This window comes from Rhinopithecus roxellana, chromosome 9 (assembly GCF_007565055.1).
Source record: "Rhinopithecus roxellana isolate Shanxi Qingling chromosome 9, ASM756505v1, whole genome shotgun sequence".
NCBI classification, from domain to species: Eukaryota; Metazoa; Chordata; class Mammalia; order Primates; family Cercopithecidae; genus Rhinopithecus; species Rhinopithecus roxellana.
The window spans coordinates 25,123,736-25,143,023 of record NC_044557.1 but is presented as its reverse complement, the minus strand read 5'-3'; the positions used below and the strand labels follow the sequence as shown (position 1 = coordinate 25,143,023).

At 37.0% G+C, this 19,288-nt stretch overlaps 1 protein-coding gene across 5 annotated transcripts in view; it reads right to left on the bottom strand.

The window, feature by feature from the left end:
* WRN (WRN RecQ like helicase) overlaps positions 1-19,288 on the bottom strand; it is a 140,799-nt gene that overhangs the window by 83,767 nt on the left and 37,744 nt on the right. For all 5 annotated transcript variants that reach the window (XM_030938104.1, XM_030938105.1, XM_010370865.2 and 2 more), the window contains exons 8-13: positions 14,160-14,274; positions 8,822-9,251; positions 5,963-6,043; positions 4,497-4,577; positions 1,534-1,672; positions 476-551 (exon numbers count right to left, since the gene is read on the bottom strand). In XM_030938104.1, coding sequence (XP_030793964.1) covers positions 476-551; positions 1,534-1,672; positions 4,497-4,577; positions 5,963-6,043; positions 8,822-9,251; positions 14,160-14,274 — 922 coding nt within the window. The remainder of the gene's footprint in view (positions 1-475; positions 552-1,533; positions 1,673-4,496; positions 4,578-5,962; positions 6,044-8,821; positions 9,252-14,159; positions 14,275-19,288) is intronic.

Here is a 19,288-nt window from a genome sequence, read left to right as displayed (position 1 = left end):
TATTCATCTCATTTAATCCTTACAAAAATGTGCCTGTTAGATGTAAACATATTTTGAGTACATTAAAATAGATAAGATTATCACTATTCCTCAAATTGTTGTATTAAGAACTTCTAGTACATCTGCATGTTCTGGATAATATACACAAAACAGGCACATAGACACTCGTTTAATGAAAAACAAGTCAGTATTAAATTAACACTTATTTATAAGTATCTTTAAACAAGTTTCTACTCAGAACTGCTCAGTTAAAGGAAAACCATTTTTCCTCACTTATAAAAAACAATTTGCAGAAATGAATTTTATACAAATTATCACTTTGAAATAATTTTGTAGTCACATAGAAAAAACAGTGTGGCATGTATAACCATAGTAAGGTTGTGCTGTTGCTGTTAAGTAGACAGGTTATTTGCCTTTTCCCTTGTTTTAAAGAGAATACTAAATATGTGATTTGATTAACTGAGATTATACTCACGGTTTAAAACTGGAATGGCCAAAGTACATCTTGAGGCAAGTAACTTGCTCTTCATTGGGTGCTGGCAACAAAGAGTCTTGAAATAAAATAAAATGGGCATTTATGTTCAAATAGAAAAATACCACATAGAGGGAGAAAACAGGTCATTTCATTGGCTTCTTTGAAAGAATACAGTGATAGCTACCATGGGTTAATGTTTTCTGTTTTTCAATTTCAAAATAAATTGGTCTTCTGGGTACCATATATGACACTTGGATTACTTTTAAGTATTAGAATTTTGTTGTGATTCACACTTTGCCAGGACTATTAAAAAAAAAAAACTGATGTTTTAGAATCAGGAATACTTCTAAAGGCTAACATTTAAATGTTATAACATAACAATCCAAATGTTATAATATAACCAACCTTCAATTAATAGTAATCAGAAATTACATTAGTGCTACACTAAAAAAGTCCACAGATAAAATAAAATCTTCGTTTTAGTTACCTAAAGCTAAATGTAGTTACACCTAAATTTAGTTACCAAAATCTCATTTAGTTTAGTTACCTAAATCTAATTTAGTTAGGAAAAGTTAGTTACCTACATCTTTGGTCAAAATTCTAACTGCACAGCACAATGAAGTTACGTTAGCTCTGCCCAACTCACTTTCCCTGTCCACAGTGAGCTTGAAAGATTCCTGAGTAGCCAAGAAAGGGCAATACAAAGAATCAAGATAATTTACCACGAAACAATGAAAGTTCATGATTAGAGTTCTCAGCTTTAATAATTCTAAATGAGAACTATAATGATTTGGAGAAATCACATCTGTATTTAATACAAAAAAACAAAGGGAAAGGTATTTTTATCATCATAATGCAACTATTACTCTATTTTTCTAAGTAGTAAGATTGTGCTTTATGGAGACAAAAGCACTAAGGAGACAAAAACTTATAAGGATCCAATAATTAATTATATGCCACAAAGTCCCTGACCTCCAAACCATCCAGAACTGGATCCTAAGTTAAATTCAGTGGTAGGAATCACAGGTGAGTCATTTCAAACACACTCCAGTGCTTACCCTTATCATCATCTTCTTCCTCTTCATTAGCTTCATTTTCATCATCTTCTTCTTTAGTTGGAAGACCCAGATTTCTTTCCATATCTAAGCATTTAGAATGAGTTGGTTCTACCGTGCCACTATTGAGGTTTTCTAAAGACTGAAAGTTTAAAAGAAATTTTAAAAGCAAAACCACTGACAGTGTCGCATCTTTTTCACCAAACACAAAAGGACTATTATTAACGGGGCCTACAATTTTGTTGAAAGCTGGCAGATGTGCAAGCCATACTACAAAAGAACATGTGTGCTCCAGTTTAAATATGTGCTCATGAATGGTTTCTAAGGCGCAAGGCCAAAGATGGAACATTTCCAGCAAAAACAAGGCTCATTAATAGCATATAATAAACTGCCCCTGAGGAAAGCTATCATAAATTTTAAATTTGGATAATTTAAAACATTTTTTCTTTATTGCACTTCAATATTTTCAATTCCCAAGTAGTAAACGTGGATTTTAATGTCATTTTTGTAACAAGTTTCTCTATATCAGGTCAGTCATATTATTTTTGAATAAGGCTGAAACTATAAGCAAACAATAAATGTGTTTTGGAATTCTCAAAACAACAAAAGATTCCAATCATTTTAGAAAAGGAATTTTACAAACATGAAATAAAGTTATTTGTTTTTATTTTGGCTTGACAGTATCTGACATTCTCCCCTAAATAAAGATTATCTATTTCAAGAATATTTCGGCCGGGCGCGGTGGCTCAAGCCTGTAATCCCAGCACTTTGGGAGGCCGAGACGGGCGGATCACGAGGTCAGCAGATCAAGACCATCCTGGCTAACACAGTGAAACCCCGTCTCTACTAAAAAATACAAAAAAAAACCTAGCCGGGCGAGGTGGCGGGCGCCTGTAGCCCCAGCTACTCGGGAGGCTGAGGCAGGAGAATGGCGTCAACCCGGGAGGCGGAGCTTGCAGTGAGCTGAGATCCGGCCACTGCACTCCAGCCCGGGCGATAGAGCGAGACTCCGTCTCAAAAAAAAAAAAAAAAAAAAAAGAATATTTCAAAATTGTTCCATCTATAACATTTTTTAACCATGAAGAGACAGGAAGACTTTATTAAACTACAGTTTTAACTTTCTCTCTTTATTAAACCTTTTATATAATATTTTCATTTTGAAGGTTTCTTTAAAAAAAAGTTATGTTCATTTCAAGCCTGAAGGCAGAAAAAAGAAGTGCTTCTGTTTCTGTTTGCTTTATTTTATTCAAGTCCACAGACATACTTAGAAAGCATTTTTAAAACAGAGTTCTCTAACATGGGCATCCAGGTTGCCTTCTAAGAGATTTAATGTATATGTTTGTAGACGTCCACAAGTTTCCTATAAATGTACTATTGGAACAGTACTTCTCAGAGAAATGGATAATCAATAACAAAATACAATTCAGTATTTATGTTCTAGTTTTACTGTTAGTTAATATTTATTAAACACTTACTAAATGTCAGGCTCTATACTAAGCTCTTCACAAGCAACATCTTAAATAGTAATTATAAAACTGAGTATCAAAGATGCTAAGAAACTTCCCCAAAGTCACACAGCTACTAACTGGAAAAGCTGGGATTCAAACCTACATCTGAATCACAATCTAGTCATTTCTTTCTATTTTTTAATTGAGACAGGGTCTCACTCTGTCACCCAGGCTAGAGTGCAGTGGCATGGTCATGGCTAACTGCAGCCTCAACCTCCTCAGGCTCAGGTGATCCTCCCACCTCAGCCTCCCAAGTAGCTGGGACTATGGGCACACACCACCAAACCCAGTCAATTCTTGTATTCTTCTGTAGAGATGGGGTTTTGCCATGTTGCCCAGGCTGGTCTCAAACTCCTAGAATGAAGTGATCCTATTGCCTCGGCCTCCCAAAGTGCTGAGATTACATGATTGAGCCACCATGCCTGGCCCTAGAATATACATTCTTACTCACTACTTGGTCTCAAAACTAAAAAAGTCAGGAAATTAATCTCATTTCATAAAAATAAAAAAACTCATCAACCTAAAGATTAGGAATAAAAAAAATGCATAATGGTGAACTTCTGTGTTTTTCTTCATTTTTTACTTAATTTAGCTACACTGGCTTTTCTTATTATACATCTTTGGTTCATAACACCTGACAAAGAAATTAGAGGTAAAGGAATAGAAAATATATAAATTATAAACTAGTATTTTCAATCTCGATAATAAATGAGAGTAAAACTGAACCATTTAATCCATCCGAAAATTACATAAAATACCTATAGTAAATAATACCAAAGGAAGAAAAGATGATTATTGAATGTATAAAAACAAAACTTCCGAATAAAAACGGATACACATGAATTGGAAGAAAGGAAATGCAACTTCAATACTGGAGAGTTGAATCACTACCCATATTCCAGGAAAAAATTACAAGAAAGTAACACAAGAAGGAACACAGGGCTGGATGCAGCAGCTCATGCCTGCAATCCCAGCACGTTGGGTGGCTGAGGCCAGGGGATCACTTGAGCCCAGGAGTTTAAGACCACCCTGGACAACATGGTGAAACCCCACCTCTACAAAAAATATAAAAATAAGCCTGATGTGGTGGTGCATGCCTGCAATCCCAGCTACTCGGGAGGCTTATGCAGAAGGATCACTTGAGCCCAGGAGGTGAAGGTTGCAGTGAGCCGAGATGGCGCAACTGCACTCCAGCCTGGGTGACAGAGTGAGACCCTATTTCAAAATAAAAAACAAGAAGGAACAAAGGAAGCACATTTAAAATTAGTATATTACCTCTAACCCATTATTCATAGACTACGTAAAAGAAACATGAATTGGAAAATGTGAAATCTAATGTTACGTAATTACTAGCAATTTTATTGTGGTGGAACCTGGTTTAGAAATAGTTAATATTTTACTTAATTAAATGTGCTTTGGAAAGAACTTGAAGTAATGTTTTTGCAATTGTAAACATACCTTAAGCATCTCCATTTCTAAATCTTCATCACTCTCAATTACATAAGATGTATCAGTTTCATTATTAGTGGGAGATAAATGCTTTAAAAAAAAGTATTAAGCATTAATTTCCAATATAATTGACTTCATATCCTCTTTCTGCAGAATAAAGCTCCTATGTACTAGATATCTTTAGACATCTTCCTCTTCCCTAATGAATATATAACATATATTTACATGTTTATATGATAGATAAAAAAGGAAGAGAGAGAAGAATGAGCAGAGAAAGAATCAAAGAGAAAGAAAGTAATACAGTTAGGAATGCAAAGTTAGATAAAGAGACAAAATAAAATCTCTGCTCTAAACAAGAATACAAAATGACAAGTTCAACTCAGGTTAAACAATGTCAAACTGTGTCTCCCAAAGTTTTTGAGTGTAAGAACTCTTCACAACGTTGAAAAATGCCGTACAAAGAACAATAGTTGTTCTTTGACATCCACTGATTTAAAAAAGATTGCAAAAAACTACAATGATTGTAATATCTTTAAATAAATCAGTATTTTACAAATAGCTTTCTCTGTATCATTGAAAAGTAGTGTCAGAGATGTTATTTATTCAGTCTATTGCCAATGTTTGGGTATGAGGAAACGTTTCAATAATTTGGCAATCTCCAGGAACTAAGTGTCCAACAAGATGGGATCCCCCACAAAAATCCATAGAAAGAAAACTCTCAAAAAATGCCAAATATTTAAACAGGAAGTAGGAAAAGGAAGTACAGCCTTAATTAACCTGCAAAATGTAAGCAATAAAAAAAATTGAAAATAAACTTTTTACTAGGAAGAAAAGTTTTTTTTAAAAAAACAGTTATTTTACTTCTTACTTAATAAAGAAAACAATACTAATAATTAGTACCCAAAAAAAAATGGTAATAATTGGTGTAAAAGATGGCAGTCAAATCATGAAATCCAAGGCCAGGTGCGGTGGCTCACACCTATAATCCCAGCACTTTGGGAGGCCAAGGCGGGTGGATCACTTGAGGTCAGGAGTTCGAGACCAGCATGGATAACATGTTGAAACCCTGTCTCTACTAAAAATATAAAAATTATCCAGGCATGATGGTGCACACCCGTAATCCCAGCTACTCGGGAGGCTTATGCAGAAGGATCACTTGAGCCCAGGAGGTGAAGGTTGCAGTGAGCTGAGATGGCGCAACTGCACTCCAGCCTGGGTGACAGAGTGAGACCCTATTTCAAAATAAAAAACAAGAAGGAACAAGAAAAGCACATTTAAAATTAGTATATTACCTCTAACCCATTATTCATAGACTACGTAAAAGAAACATGAATTGGAATATGTGAAATCTAATGTTACGTAATTACTAGCAATTTTATTGTGGTGGAACCTGGTTTAGAAATAGTTAATATTTTACTTAATTAAATGTGCTTTGGAAAGAACTTGAAGTAATGTTTTTGTAATTGTAAACATACCTTAAGCATCTCCATTTCTAAATCTTCATCACTCTCAATTACATAGGATGTATCGTTTTCATTATTAGTAGGAGATAAATGCTTTAAAAAAAAGTATTAGGCATTAATTTCCAATATAATTGACTTCATATCCTCTTTCTGCAGAATAAAGCGCCTATGTACTAGATATCTTTAGACAACTTCCTCTTCCCTAATGGATATATAATATATATTTACATGTTCATATGATAGATAAAAAAGGGATAGAAGAATGAACAAAGAAACAGACAACCAAAGAGAAAGAAAGTAATACAGTTAGGAATGCAAAGTTAGATAAAGAGACAAAATAAAATCCCTGCTCTAAACAAGAATACAAAATGACAAGTTCAACTCAGGTTAAACAATGTCAAACTGTGTCTCCCAAAGTTTTTGAGTGTAAGAACTCTTCACAACGTTGAAAAATGTCGTACAAAGAACAATAGTTCTTTGACATCCACTGATTTAAAAAAGATTGCAAAAAACTACTATGATTGTAATATCTTTAAATAAATCAGTATTTTACAAATAGCATTCTCTATATCATTGAAAAATAGTGTCAGAGATGTTATTTATTCAGTCTATTGCCAATGTTTGGGTATGAGGAAACTTTTCAATAATTTGGCAATCTCCAGGAACTAAGCGTCCAACAAGATGGGATTCCCCCACAAAAATCCATAGAAAGAAAACCCTCAAAAAATGCCAAGTATTTAAACAGGAAGTAGGAAAAAGAAGTACAGTCTTCATTAACCTGCAAAATGTAAGCAATAAAAAAAATTGAAAATAAGCTTTTTACTAGGAAAAAAAAGTTCTTTTTTTTTTAAAAGTTCTTTTACTTCTTATTTAATGAATAAAGAAAACAATACTAATAATTGGTACCCAATAAAAAATGGCAATAATTGGTGTAAAAGATGTCAGTCAAATCACGAAATCCAAGGCCAGGTGCAGTGACTCACACCTGTAATCCCAGCACTTTGGGAGGCCAAGGCAGGCGGATCACTTGAGGTCAGGAGTTCGAGATCAGCATGGCCAACATGGTGAAACCAGGTCTCTACTAAAAATACAAAAATTAGCCAGGTGTGTGGCGGGTACCTGTAATCCCAGCTACTTGGGAGGCTGAGGTAGGAGAATCACTTGAATCAGGGAGGCGGAGGTTTCAGTGAGCTGAGATTGTGCCACCACACTCCAGCTTGGGTGACAGAGCTAGATTCCATCTCAAAAAAAAAAAAAAAAAAAATCATGAAATCCTGGTAGTTCTATAATACTATATGAAACATATCACTTAAAGTGTATACCTAATAAAATTTCCTAGAAAATCAAAGGGAAATGCCGATGTTAGCAAAAACTGATATTTCCCAGAAGGGGAACATCCTTTAGGAATGGTTGGTATGAGAATATTTTGAAAATTGTTTTAAAATGAAATGCATGTATATACTGATAGAAGTGATTACTAATAGTTACCAAAATATAGATAATTGCTCAAATACTAAAATTATTGTTGCCATTAGAAAAATGATGGTGAAATAACTCTAATTAAATGGTCAAATCTAACCTTTTTTTTTCTGAGACGGAGTCTTGCTCTTTCGCCCAGGCTGGGGTGCAGTGGTGCGATCTCAGCTCACTGCAAGCTCCGCCTCTTGGGTTCACACCATTCTCCTCCCTCAGCCTCTCGAGTAGCTGGGGCTACAGGTGCCCACTACCACGCCCAGCTAATTTTTTTGGATTTTTAGTAGACAGGGTTTCACCGTGCGAGCCAGGATGGTCTCGAGCTCCTGACCTTGTGATCCGCCCACCTTGGCCTTCCAAAGTGCTGGGATTACAGGCGTGAGCCACTGCGCCTGGCCTCAAATCTAATTTTTTAAAAAACTTATTTATCGTGAAATAAAATATAAAATTTCAGGGAATACAGGCAACTTAAGTAATTTTGTAAACTAATGAAAAACAAGTAAGAAATTAATTTAATGAAGAAGTTAAGGGAAAAAAAATCTGACTCTGAGATGACAGTAAAACTATAGTGTCAAGCAAAAGCATCAGGAGTTTATTAGAAACCCTCTTACATGAGCAAGTAAAGAAATTCTGGACCAGGCACAGTGACCCACACTTATAATCCCAACACTTTGGGAGGTCAAGGAAGGTGGATCACTTGAGTCCAGGAGTTGGAGACCGGTCTGGGCAACAGAGCGAAACCCCATCTCTACAAAAAATTACAAAAATCAGCTGAGTTTAGTGGCCCAGGTCTGTGTTTCCGGCTACTAGGGAGGCTGAGGTGAGAGGATCGCTTAAGCCCAGGAGTTGAAGGCTGCAGGGAGCCAAGATCGCACCACTGCACTCCAGCTGGGGTGACAGAGCAAGACCCTGTCTCAAAAAAAGAAAGAAAAAAGAAAAAAATTCTGTATAAAGAAATAAAATACACCCCCAAAAATCAAAGTCAGAAGAGTAAACACTAGTAGATATGAAGAGAATCCACAAAAAGCAGAGATATTATGAAAAAAGCATACGAAATTATAAAATAGTGAACTACTACAAATGTCTGTTGACACTATAAAATCTTTCGACTACACAATGCTGCCCATCATACTAGGTCAGGATCAGCAAACTATGGCTCACAAGCCAAATGTGGCCCGCTATCTGTTTTTGTAGATCAAGTTTCATTGAAACACAGACAGGCACAATTGTTTACATTTGTCTGTGGCTGCTTTCACACTACAATAGCAGAACTGAATAACTGCAATAGAGACTGAATGTCCCACAAAGCCTAAAATATTTACTATCTGCCCCTTTACAGGAATAAAGTCAGCCAGACCCTACTAATAACTAAAAATGTGCTTCCTATTTATTTAGTACCTCAGTAGATTTATAAGCAATATCACTAAAATATTCTTTCTGAGCCTGCTCTTCCAAAATTTGGAGTTCATGTTCTGTAATATCTAACGACATCAAACAAGCTCTTTCCATATTCTCTTTCAATTTATTGTCTTCTACTCCGTCTTCAAATCCATCTTCTTTTCGTTCTACTTTATTTCCAAGTACATCTTCTCCATCATGTTTAGCTAAATGATCAAGTGTTGGGTCCCATGTTTCATCTTCAACATTAATAAAAATTTTATGTTCTCCAATTTGTTTCTGTTGTACTCCCCCAGTAGTTGAATCTTCAAAGGATAATAAGTTTAAATTATTGCTGGGCCTCAGTTCAGTCTCAATGTTAGTAGACCCAATTATCATCTTCCTCAGTGAATATAGATTTTCTGAAATATCCTTTAGTAAGATAGAAACTCTAAAAAAAATAGAAAGATTAATTGAACTTTAATTGCATTAACTATAAGGACAAATTGTGAAGCATTTTAATAAGTAAAAGCTTTCTAAGTTGACCTTCACTTAAAAGATCAATAGTATTAAGGCTGTTCTTCATTCCCTAATGCCTACATATAATTACAGCTTGCAGGCTACTCTCTAGCATCGAGGCACTTCTGCACCAACAGTTGATTTGTATGTTTACTAAGAGTCAGTAGTGCTTGATCCCAAATTTGTTTATGCCAACTATAGGTTTTTTTGTTGATTAATTTGATTAATTTAATTAAATGTAAAGTAAGTTGATGATACATGATCACCAAAAAAAAAAAAACCACCCTATTTCATTAAATTCTAAGTTGAATACATAGAAAGATTCTGTAAATTTCTTTTTTGTTAAAAAAAAGAAAGGTGTTTGATAAACTGTGATAAAAGAACCCTAAAAGTCTCAAGGAAAATCATAATGCCTAGGACTCTACACTAAGATTACTTCAAGTGTCTTAATTTTTCACTCTGTCTTAAAGAATTGGAAATTGTAGATGGTACATTATAGGTGTGGTTTAAACAAGAAACACCATGCAGAACTCCAAAGAGCTGGCCTGTATATAATGAAAAAGCCTTGACATATACAAAAAGATTGGGAACAAACAAACATTAACATTTTAAGTTAAAAGAAAATTTGGGGCGGGCGCAGTGGCTCATGCCTGTAATCCCAGCACTTTGGGAGGCTGAGGCGGGTGAATCACTTGAGGTCAGGAGTTCAAGACCAGTCTGGCCAACATGACAAAACCCTGTCTCTACTAAAAAAACAAAAATTAGCCGGACGTGGTGGCACGTGCCTGTAATCTCAACTACTCAGGAGGCTGAGGCAGGAGAACCACTTGAATCCCGTAGCCAGAGGTCCCAGTGAACTGAGATAGTGCCACTGCACTCCAGCCTGGGCAACAAGAGCAATATTCCATCTCAAAAAAGAAAGAAAATTTTGATGATCCCGTTTTGCCTAATTTTTTCACTTCACTGATCAATTACTAGTCCCAACTGGAACAAGTAAGAGTGTTTGTGCTCTAATTTGAAAATGATGCTGTTTTGCATCTCCAAAAATCTCAAAACTCTACATTTTTGGAACAGAAAAAATCAATTTCCCATCAGTAGGCAAATATAACAAGTGAGAAAATATGGATAAGATGCATATAAATAAATATGAGCTCAATTTCTTAGCTCCTTAATTGCAGCTGCTAATGTATAACATTTTAACTAAGTAAGTTTAAATGACTATATTATAACCCAACCTAGTTAGCTGGAATGGAAAACCACTGCTAGAGTGTAAAATGAGGCACAACATCTTGTCTATTTGTTGTAGAGCTTATTAAAGTACTTCATAAAAGCAGAAATTCTTGGAAGTGAAGGGAATATGATAGGCAGGGACATGTTTTACTCTCTAATTAGTGATTTTGTTTAGGTCTTCTAATATTTATATATTTAATATCAATGCTTAATAAAATCTGACATGACTTTTAAAATTTTATACTAATGACTCAAGTAAAAACTTGATCCTTCATGGGAATAAACTATCAAAAGTACTAAGTGGTTTCATGAGTTATTTCCAGTTACTTCCATCACTGAAAACACCACTCCAAAGTTGGGCTCAAGCTTAAGTAGACAAAGTCTACATTAACACCAACAAAATCAAGAGCAAAATTAAATTCAAAAACTAAAAACGTACTAATGTTATCTAATTTAAACATTCTAAAATTCTATAAATCTTATAAAGAACTTTTAGCCTTATATACAGCCACTCAAATGTTAAAATTACATGCAAATAATTTAGTAGGAACAGGTATGTGATACAGTTTAATTGTTACATGGAGAGGAAATGGTGTCACATACAAAACAGCAACAGTGGCACAGATTGACTATCAAGAGTGTAAGGGCTCATTTATCAGGCCCTGACATCAGGGAATATAACATGCGTTATGTAAGATAACTAATATTTACTCTAACAAATACGAAGGCTGTCCTGCCTTCTTCAGTAAGGCACAGTGTACTTTTCCTTCTTCTTCAGGATTGTTATTATGCATATTACTAGCCTGCAGACAGCCTTAGCACCTAGGAGAATGTCAAGTACATGACAGCAATAGAAGAGATATACACTGAATTTAAATCAGTGACTAAGCAGTACTATACACTGCCAATACCTTCAGAGTCCACTGAAGCATAAAGCTGCTCCCTTCTGTAACAAACTTCAAACCATTCTATTTTAAGAGTTCTTAGTTCTAATTTTTATAGTTTTGTTCACTCTTTCACAGATTGTCAGCTGTCACTTCCACCTACTGTCATGTGCGTATCATTAGTTATTTACACCATTTTCACTTTAACTCAGTCCCCAAGCTTGTCAAACAAAACGTGGCCTCATGCACTCCACTGGAAATGCAGAAAGTAAGCTGGAATACATGCTTATAGCATTATTTTGACTGCTCAGAGGTCTTTTTCGTTCTCTCCAGGTTCTGAGGTGTCATCTAGATACATTAGATATTACTGTAGACTTGTTACAAAGAACATGAATTAAGAGACTAGTTATTGTTTTCACACTAAAACTTCACAAGACCCAGTATTTCCCATTCCCAAGTTTTAAGAAAACCTATTTAGCATCAATATGTAAAAAATAATTATATAAATTGATAATTCTTGTCATACCCAACTAAATCAGAGTCAAGGGCCAAGGGGAAAAAAGCAATCAAGGTACATAACATTACTTTAAGAATATAATTTTCTGGGAGCCTACCTGCTGAAACTGCCTATTATAACCTAAAACCAGTTTTATCTAACAGATACTGAAACAACCTGCTGAAACTCTAAGACTAGTTTTACGCACCACAGTCACTAACCAATTCAGAGCTTCCAACTCACCAAAATTTACTAGTGCCAAAGAACTTTCTGGAAAAACAATATGTAACATTTTCCTTTTTATATAACCTCCAAACTTCTCTTTGTTGTTCAGAGATACCAAAGACCACCCAGTCTGTGTATATGCCCCAAATTTAATTCTTGCTTCCCAAATAAAACATTTTCAATTTAAAAATCTGTCTCTATATTTTATTTGACTTCAACAGATATTATGAAGCAAAGCATTAAGCATATGTGATTTACATCCAGTAGATATTTTAATTGCTAGTACAAAAATCTGAAATGCATGTAAAAGTCATGTAAAAGGTGACTGCTCTAATTTCATGGAGGGAAAAATGTATAAATGAGTAAGAAATGGCTTTACTAGTATCCTTCCCCATTTGAAAGTTACATCTTTCAGGCCGGGCGTGGTGGCTCATGCCTATAATCCCAGCACTTTGGGAGGCGGAGGCGGGCAGATCATGAGGTGAGGAGATCGAGACCATCCTGGCTAACATGGTGAAACCCCATCTCTACTAAAAATAAAAAAAATAGCCGGGCATGGTGGCGGGTGCCTGTAGTCCCAGCTACTCGGGAAGCTGAGGCAGGAGAATGGTGTGAACCCGGGAGGCAGAGCTTGCAGTGAGCCGAGATTGCGCCACTGCACTCCAGCCTTGGCAACAGAGCAAGACTCCATCTCAAAAAAAAAAAAAAGTTACATCTTTCAGAAATTCTCCAAGTTGCATTAAAAATTACCAAAACAGGGCCAGGCGCGGTGGCTCACACCTGTAATCCCAGCACTTTGGGAGGCCGAAGCGGGTGGATTGTGAGGTCAGGAAATCGAGACCATCCTGGCTAACACGGTGAAACTCCTGTCTCTACTAAAAATAGAAAAAAATCAGCCAGGCATGGTGGCGGGTACCTGTAGTCCCAGCTACTCAGGAGGCTGAGGCAGGAGAATGGTGTGAACCTGGGAGGCGGAGGTTGCAGTGAGCTGAGATTGCGCGCCACTGCACTCCAGCCTGGGCGACAGAGCGAGACTCCATCTCAAAAAAAAAAAAAAACAAGAAAGAAAGAAAAAGAAAAAAAAATTACCAAAACAAATTCTAGGGGGACAAATTACTTTGACAAAAAAGCTAAATTTATATATCATGGTTTTAAATCTCAATCAAAATCTACCACAAATCTTATCCAGAAAAACATACATTAACTGCACTTTTTCAGAGTCAGAATTCTTTCTGTTTCAAGTAAGAGCTTCACATTTCTACAAAGTATTTTTTGGCCCAAAATTACATTACCACATTCTAATTGTTCATTGTTCCAGAGCATTCCTGCTTTTAGAGATTTAATAAGGAAGTCATCCTGCAATTAAGGCCAGGACAAGGTCTGATTCCAAAAAGACACAGCACCTGTATTCCAAGATCTATTAATCTGTATAACATGTGATCTAACTTTTTTAAGTTACCTAGTGCTTTAGCTATAAAAGAATCTCTAAAATTGCAATGTCTTTTGTTCTAATAATCTATTAATTAAGTAGAATTCTTAAGTAATAATCAGATAATAACAGAAAATGAGGCTACTAAGTATGAAGTTGCTTTTGGTCACTATAGATTTCAAGTGACCAAACCATAAATGTTATCAAATGAAAGATACTCATTAACAGAAAGAAAATGACAACTTTGAATCTTAAATATTTTCCTTAATGTATACTTATTTTGCTTTCACAAAAAATATAATATAGACATAATTTCAAAATGTATAATATGAATACAATTTCTATTCCTTTGTTTCATAAAACATCCTACAAAGCAGACAGAAAAGGCTTAAACCTTTGGATTCACTATTTAACAACTGGAAAGATATTTCTCAAATTTATGCATTAGTCTGTGTGTGGGTATTTAAGCAAATTTCTATGAGTCAACCTTAATGAATAGTATTCTTCACATATAGGAAAATGTAATAAAAAATAAACAGAATTGATTTAAATTAAAAAAAAATGGTAATATTTAACCTCTGTGGGTTTTCCAATTTACTGAAAGCATCAGGAAGATGCTTAGCCAGATCCATCACTTCCTCAGAGATTGAAGTCAACTGTTTGTTCATGTCGCTAAGTAGGATTTCTTCCTCTAGGGGAAAAAAAAAAAAAAAAATCAATATTAATTTTCAAACCACAAAGCAGAGATATTCATTTAGCCACTTCATTAAATAATATTTGGGCTCAAATTTTCATTTGCTTTCTTTAAATGAATTCCAACAAAAAGACCTTCTTATTCAATCCCCAAATTGCCTCAGTTGCTTTCCCTCTCTTTCAAATTTTTACTGTTTCAATTTAAAGTAAATTCCAAATGATCTGCAGCCATATGTATTATAACCCAGCAGTTATTGGCCTAGGCAGAAGGAGAAGGTGGAAATGAGAATCTGAACCCGTCTGTACTATTGCAAAATCAGAAGTCAGTATAACACCATGTATGCTGCTACTTAATAATACTGTTTAGTAAGCACAGCCTTCTCCAACAGTCATCCCTCATGCCTTTATTCCCAGTCATCACCAAAATAAAATGCAAGCCCTTCCTTTTTTTTTTTGAGACAGAGTCTCACTCTGTCGCCCAGGCTGGAGTGCAGCGGCGCGATCTCGGCTCACTGCAACCTCCACCTCCCGGCTTCAAGTGATTCTCATTCCCTAGCCCCCGGAGTAGCTGGGACTACAGGCATGTGCCACCATGCCCAGCTAATTTTTTTTTTTTTTTTTTTTTTTTGTATTTCTAGTAGAGACAGTGTTTCGCCATGGTGGCCAGGCTGGTCTCCAACTTCTGGCCTCAAGTGATCTGCCCACCTTGGCCTTCCAAAGTGCTGGGATTACAGGCATGAGCTACCACCCCGGCCAAAATAAAATGTAAGCCTTTCTAATCAGTGATCGTCTTCCAAATTCTCAACTTCATCCTGCCTGGTACATCATTTGCCATCAACAGCACAAAGCCTGCCCCACTTTACCAAACACTTCCCCTGCTTAGAATTTATTCATCATCATTTCTCTTGTCCTTCAAAAGCCCATCTCCTCTGAAGCCTATGAGATAGAGCTACATAACCTGCTATTTGTGATTACTACAGTTATCTTGTCATCTCCAAACTGCATCCTTTCATCCCTTGGAGGTCTTAACACCTGATTCATTAACTGACTTTTCCTCCACTACTATTTCTGTGATAACCACCAACGATTTCAACATCCACAGGCCAGTTCGTTGACCCCTGCATTTCCGACAATCTTTTCTTCAACAGACCTTAGCCACTCAATTCCATAGTCACACTGTTGACCTTATAATTGCCAATAAAATCACCACTTCCAGACTTCAACTGCAAGCCTTCCACCCTGAGAACACCAGCCTACCTATCTTTCCTTCCAGCATGCTTTCCCCAACAATACTCTGACACTTGTAGAACCAAATGCATTGATCTTATCACCTTTTCCTTACCTATCACCCTCCCTACTCCCACTCCCCACTGAGCCTTCCATTTCTCTCTTACCCACAATACAGTAATCATTCCTTTGTATCTATAGACTCTCAACTCCTTTGCTCTTCCCTCCCTCCATGGTAATTACCTGGCAAAACCTCTACTCTTAATAAAACCCACTTTTTTTTTTCTACCTACCTGATGCCTACACTCAAGCAGCTGAATATAGTTGAAAATAAAGCACATCGATGATGACACAAGTTATTTTAAACTCAGGACACAGATTTCAAAAGCACTCTCAGCCCTGTTAATTCTTCTGTTTCCCACTCTCAAAATGACTATTTCAAACATCTTCCTTTCTTTGTGAACCTCCAACACCTGTGAGAACAACTTCATCTCTTATTTCACTAAGAAAAAATGAAATAATAAGAGAATTACCTCATCTTCCCACTTTTCAATTTGCTATTCAGTCTTCAGATCTCTACTCCCATTTATAGCAAAATTCCTTGAAAGAGTTGTCTATACTCACTCTCTCAAATTTTCTGCTCCCATTTCCTCTCAACCCAACTCCAACTAAGTTTTCACCCAAATCAGTAGAGCAAAGCTGCTTTTGAAAAGGTTACTGATGGGCCGGGCGTGGTGGCTCACGCCTGTAATCCCAGCACTTAGGAGGCCAAGGCGGGTGGATCACGAGGTCAAGAGATCTAGAGCATCCTGGCTAACACGGTGAAACCCTGTCTCTCCTAAAAATACAAAAAAATTAGCCAGGTGTGGTGGCAGTCGCCTGTAGTCCCAGCTACTCGGGAGGCTGAGGCAGGAGAACGGCGTGAACCCAAGAGGCGGAGCTGGCAGCGAGCCGAGATTGCGCCACTGCACTCCAGCATGGGCGAATGAGCAAGACTCTGTCTCAAAAAAAAAAAAAAAGAAAAGAAAAGATTATTGATGGCCTCCACACCATCGAACCTAACTTAATTCTAGACTCTCATCTTACTCAACTTCTCCAAATGATTTAAAGCAATTGACAACTTCTTCCTATTTAAAACATTTTCTTCAGGTGGCTTCAGAACTAAACACCTCCTGTACTTCTCTCCTTCATTAGCGGTCCTCCCAGTCCTCTTTGCTGCTCTCTCCTCATCTTCCCAACCTCTAAATGCTGGTGTGCCTTTGAGGTCAATATCACGTCTATTCTTTATTTCATTCACTTCCTATTTTATCCCATTCAGTCTCACTGCTTTAACTACCATCGGATCTGAATTACATCTCCAACCTCAACCTTGAACTTTGGGATCATATTTCCAAATAAGATATTCTCTTGGATATCAATGATCATCTAAAACTTAGGATATCCAACACTGAAATCTAAAGTTTTCTCACCCAAACCTGTTCTTCTCATAATCTGTCCACTATAACTGACCTTTCCATTCATCAGATGATCTGACCAAAATATCTTAACATTCTATCAATCTTCACACCTCACCCCTTACAGGGAATTCATCAGCAAATCCCTCACATATATCTTCCAAATATCTACAGAAGCTACCACTTCTCATCACCTCTATTGCTACCAGTCTAATCCAAACAATTATTGTCTATTGCCTGGGCTATTATAATAGCCTCCAAACTCTCTGCCAAAATGCCCTGGGGCTAAACATTTTTCCTTTTACAACAACCAGAAAAATCTTTCTAAAATAAAATTTTAATTATATAATTATTCTGCTCCAAACCCTCTATGGGTTTCCCATCACCCATCATCGTATTTATTTTCATTAATAAGAAATGAAGTCAGATTCACAGCCTACAAGGCCCTACGTGATGTGGCCCAAGTTCCTTTTCTAGCCTCATTTCCTGCCACTCTTACCCTCAGTCATTTCATTCAGTTATATGCACTGTTCCTCCAAACAAGCCAGCCAATCACCCTAGGAGGTTTTGCACTTTCTTCCCTCTAATCCAGCTATGCTCTTCCTTCAGATAACCACAGGGCTCCCTCACTTCACCCAAAAGAAATGAAGGGGTGTGGTTCATTTGGCTTGTAAATTTTCCTGAGCAACTCTAACAGTGCCTGACACATAAGCACCCAACAAATAAGTGTTATATGAATCAATAAACGTTCCCTTTCCAAACTAAGCTTCTAGAAGAACAGTTGTTTACACATGCCTTAGTTATTTCTAAAACAACTAAAACAAGCTTCTAAGAAAATGTTGTTTTCAAGCCAGACGCAGTGGCCTGAAACCCCAGGTATTCAGGAGGCTGAGGCAGGAGGATCGCTTGAGGCCATGAGTCTGAGCCAGGCTGGGCAACATAATGAGAACCTGTCTCTGTTTCCACATTCCTTAGATCTAACTTACTCCTCTATTCACGTTAATATGATTTCCTCCTACCTCATTCTCTTGCGATGGTTATAGGACCTTCATGTTACCAAAGCCTGTAGACTCTTCTCTGTTTGAATAGCATATGCTCCAAATGACCACCCCTCAAAACATTCCTTTGCTACCCAGTATAGCAAAGCTATTGTTTAAAAGATTACAAATGATCGGCGCATTGCCAAATCTAATGATGAATTATAAGTCCTCAGTTTCTCAAACGTTCAGCATAATTTAAAACAGTTGATAGCATCCTCCTACTTAAAACATGTTCTTCACTTGGCTTTCTGCACACCACACCTCCTAATTTCCTCGATGTCTATGGCAACTCCTTCGGTGTCCCCTCCTCCACACAAATGTTCAACACTAAGAGTTCCTCAGGATTCTCAGTCCAAACTCTCATAACTCAAGCTGTCCTCTGTGCTACAGCCAACACAACTAATTCTTGCACCACCTCCACTTTGCTATCTTACAGGTCTTTCTCCCTTAATATACCTAAAATCAACTGTGTGACAATGCATCCCAAAATCTTGCTCTTCCTCAATGCTTTTCATCCCCGTTGCTTATGCCAACAACACAGGAATGATCCTTGACATGTGTCTTTCATCATTACCTCAAATTCCGTTAGTTTATTAAATGTATTTTGAGACGGGGCATAGTGGCTCAGTGCTTGCTCTATTAAATGTATTTTGAGGTCAGGTGTGGTAGCTCACGCCTATAATTCCAGCACTTTGGGAGGCTGAGTCGGGCAGAGGACTTGAGACCAGGAGTTCAAGACCAGCCTGGCCAACATGGCGAAACCCCATCTCCACTAAACATATAAAAATTAGCTGGGTGTGGTAGCAGGTGCCTGTAATCCCAGTTAACTCAGGAGGCTGAGGCAGGAGAATCGCTTGAACCCAGGAGGTAGAAGATGCGGTAAGCCAAGATCACATCCAGCCTGGGTGACAGAGCAAGACTCAAAAAAAGAAAAAAAAAAATGAATTTTGAATCTGTTAACTTCTCTCCATTCTCAATACAATTAACCGATTCAAGTTGCCATTACCTCTCACTTGGATTATTGTCACAGCCTCCCAAAAGATATTCCTCCTGTGACTCCTGCCTTCCTTGTACCATTCGTTTTTTATTCTAGAGCCCAAGTTCTTGTTTTTTCTTTAATGTAATTCATTGCTGTGTTTAAAACCCTCAGTCACTTCGATTGCTCTTGGGAGGAGATATAAACTCCTTACCGTGGCCCATCTGCTTTCCTTTTTCTGCTTCGCCTTCATCCGCCCAGTCCTATTCAATGTTCACTAAACTGAACTACTTTCAATTACCTATAGACACCATA